Source organism: Propithecus coquereli, unplaced genomic scaffold (assembly GCF_000956105.1).
Source record: "Propithecus coquereli isolate 6110/MARCELLA unplaced genomic scaffold, Pcoq_1.0 Scaffold146, whole genome shotgun sequence".
In the NCBI taxonomy this organism is placed as follows: Eukaryota; Metazoa; Chordata; class Mammalia; order Primates; family Indriidae; genus Propithecus; species Propithecus coquereli.
Window position 1 is genome coordinate 184,681 of NW_012138969.1, and position 3,578 is coordinate 188,258.

At 36.0% G+C, this 3,578-nt stretch overlaps 1 protein-coding gene across 1 annotated transcript in view; it reads right to left on the reverse strand.

Moving 5' to 3' along the window:
• The window catches only part of LOC105806755 (hemicentin-1-like), a 42,129-nt gene that overhangs the window by 29,559 nt on the left and 8,992 nt on the right, over nucleotides 1-3,578 (reverse strand). Inside the window, exons 3-4 of the mRNA XM_012639959.1 lie at nucleotides 1,705-1,914; nucleotides 224-487 (exon numbers count right to left, since the gene is read on the reverse strand). Of these exons, the coding sequence (XP_012495413.1) occupies nucleotides 224-487; nucleotides 1,705-1,914 (474 nt within the window). The remainder of the gene's footprint in view (nucleotides 1-223; nucleotides 488-1,704; nucleotides 1,915-3,578) is intronic.

The window sequence follows — 3,578 nt, forward strand, 5'->3', positions numbered from 1 at the left end:
AAAATTCTCAGATTTACCATCAGTAAGACTTAACATGAAACTCTGGATGTGCTAATAAATGATTAAGAAAAACTGTTACCTAAGTGTAAATGCCCATTAATTCGGTGACACAGTAACAATGTGACAATATTATTTTTGATTTTATAGTCCATTATGTACCTATGGAAGCACATCACCCCCTTAAATGATCAATATTCCAGTGGTGAATAAAATGATGTCTCACCTGGGACAATACTAGAAAAAGAAACACTTGATACTCTCTGGAAGAGGTAATCATCTTTATCATAGCCTGTTACTTTGAGAAAGAAAGCTTCATTCGGTGGTATAAAGTCGGAAATATTCCATATGCCATAAGGTTTTTGATCTGGGTAATATTTAACAGGAATGGTCTTAAGAGAACTTCCTGAGATACTCAGAAGTTCAAGACGATCTACTCTAGCTGGAATGGAAATTCCGGAAGTATTCAGCAGCACATAGGTAGGTATTCCTATGAGAGAAAGACTTTGTTATCATTTACAAGTAACATGCAGTTGAGGTTATATATCAAATAAGTATTTCATTGTAACAACATATGAGTACCATAAGGATGAGTATTATAGACTGTCCTACAAATTGTGGACCAGTTGTAGAATTGTTTCTACATAAAGTTTTCACATGTCCAGAGAAACTTAGGAAATCTTAGGTAATAATTTTTATAGTATTTTAACTGTGTTTATACGGAAAAACTTAGAATTGTGAATATTTTTTGTTATATGATATTTGATTCCATGAATAATTTTAAAGATTCACTATTTTGAATCATTCTAGAAATGGCAATAAAAATAAATGAACAATAACCAGAAAAAAATTAAGAGTTACAGTGTGACTGAGCTTTCTTTTTCACTATAAAACTGTAAATCTTAATGAATGAATAAAATGAGAGAAAGAACAAGCTTAAAAATCAACAATAATTTTATCTTTGAATATACAATGTTACATGGTGTGTAATTTTTCAGCTATATACACAAATTTCACCTTGACAAGGCAATTTATAGATTTTAGTAAGAAAAAAGTCTCAATATCTAGGTTAGTAGCTCTCAAAATTTATTAAGTGTAAGAATCAATTGCGGTGCTCACTAAAGTACACATTCCTGGGCTCTAGCTTTTGCGGTTCTAATTCAGGAGGTATGGAGTAAGGCCCAGAAATCTAATTTATTTTTTTTCCCTCAGGCAGGGTTTTGCTCTGTCCCCAGGCTGGAGTGCAGTGTGCAATCTACAGCTCACTGTAGCCTAAAACTCCTGGGCTCAAGGGATCCTCCCTTCTCAGCCACCCGAGTAGCTAGGACTACAGGACTCCAGTCATGACCAGCTAATGTTTTTGTAGAGACAAGGTCTCACTATGTTGCCCGAGCTGGTCTTGAACTCTTGGCCTCAAGAATCACCTCCTGCCTCAGCCTCTCAAAGTGCTGGGATTACAGGTGTGAGTCTCCGCACCTAGCCAGGAATCTTCATTTTGAATAAGCGCCTTGAGTGACTTTGATATTCCTGGTCTTGCGACTACACTTTGAGAAACAGTGACTAGGCCAAGAAAGCAATCACATTTAAAGTAAAGATGCTATGATTCTCAATTTTATTGAACACCACAAAATTATAAAATAATAGTTGGAGAAATGTTCCGTACTTGGATATCTATTATGCCAATTTAAGTAATATGCACATACGAACCTTGCACTGGTCTGCTGACTGTTTTTTTGAAGTCCAGGGTGGGCTTTCGGGAAAAGCCAGCTCGGAAATCAATAGTACTGAGGCCAGTGATGCGAACAGAGTGCCTTCCACTGCTAGAGGTCTGAAAATGTTTAATGACAAACCCAGTCAGCAGTTGATCCAGGATGCTGGTCACACTAAACCATAACCAGTATGGTAAATTGCAGAATGCTTAATTAGAACTGATATCCAGTAATTGAGGCTCTGATATGGATGTTCTAAACTTAACCATGATTCCACATTTTAAATGTAAGTTTTGTAGTACATGTCCCATGAGGACTGCTCTAAAATACAATTCATACCTAATGGTAAAATATATAAATGTTTTGTCACTAGTGAATGCCTTTAAGTAAATCTGTAGAAGTTCCACGAGAGCATGGATCTTTGTTTTGTTCACTGTTGTAACATGGTAAATGTTCAGCAAATACTGATAAAATGAGTGAATGAAGACTAAATCTTCTCCTATAAATAACAACCAAGTTCAATTTTAGAAAATATTCCCTTTTTCTTTGCCTCTAGGACATTACAGCCAGGATAAACAAATGAGTTGACCACTTTCCAGGTTTCAGCCATCTGGCATCCTCAGCTCAGCAATGTTCTAGCAAAGGTAACTCAGTGTTTTCTAATGTACACATATGAGAGGTAACATTCATAGGGTGTCAGACAGGTGGGAGGTAGGAGGAAGGGATGGGTAAATTCACACCTAATGGGTGCGGTGCACACCATCTGGGGGAGGGACACACCTGAAGCTCTGACTCAGGGGGGACAAAGGCAATTTATGTAACCTAAACCTTTGTACCCCTGTAATACTCTGAAATAAAAAAAAAAAACACTTAAAAAGAAATAAAAAAAAAAAAACCCAAAGGTAACTCAGTGTTTGCTAAAAAAGCAGACTCCTGAGCTCCAGCCCAGATTTACTGAATCAGAATCTCTGATCATCAGAGAATAGGAATATGCATTTCAAAACCACCAAAGACTTATGACGAGAGTTCAACATTATTTTATTACCTTGATCACCAAGAGTCTGTGTCAAAATAAGATTCCTGCAATAATACTAGCATTTAAGTAGAAGTAGGAGATGGGAGAGAAAAAAAAAATTATGTAACACCAGGATGAATCTCAACTACTCTCAACACTGAGAAGGGACATACTGAGGTATCATAGCAATGACAGAATGCCCTAGAAATACACACACACACACACACACACACACATATAAAAATCTAATGAACGGCCAGATAAAGTTACACCATGGTTAAAGATGGGCCATCTCCAGAGCTCTTCAAACTACACAGTATTCCCTGTGGCTCCTTGTTATTTGGCAATGTGGAAAGGAATAATGAAAAGCTACGCAGCTGTTGCTACCAACTTTCTTCCTCATTGAGCAGAATCTGCAGGAACTCAAAGGTAAGAAAAATGAAGGGGAGGAAAAAGAAAAAAACACATCATCCCGAAAACAGTATTGCTATATTTTTAGCATAAATGATGCTGCTATTAATAATTACTATGATTCTCATTTGTATAAGGGTTACAAAAGATTGTATATGAAAGTTTAGGGATCTCAGTACCACCATATATTCCATTATTTCTAAAGGAAAATGTGTTATAAATTCCATGTGATATATTAAAAAGGAAACTATAGATCATGACCCAATTTTAAATCGGGGATTTCCTATAGAGTTATATAAAATCTTGCTGAGTCTAATATCAACTTCTTTAGACAATGCAGAGCTTTACTGAAGATACTATCACCTACTAATTTCATGTAAGTCAATCAAAATGCTCAATATTATGATGAGTTGATTTAGATTTATTCACTGACGTTATGTATTACC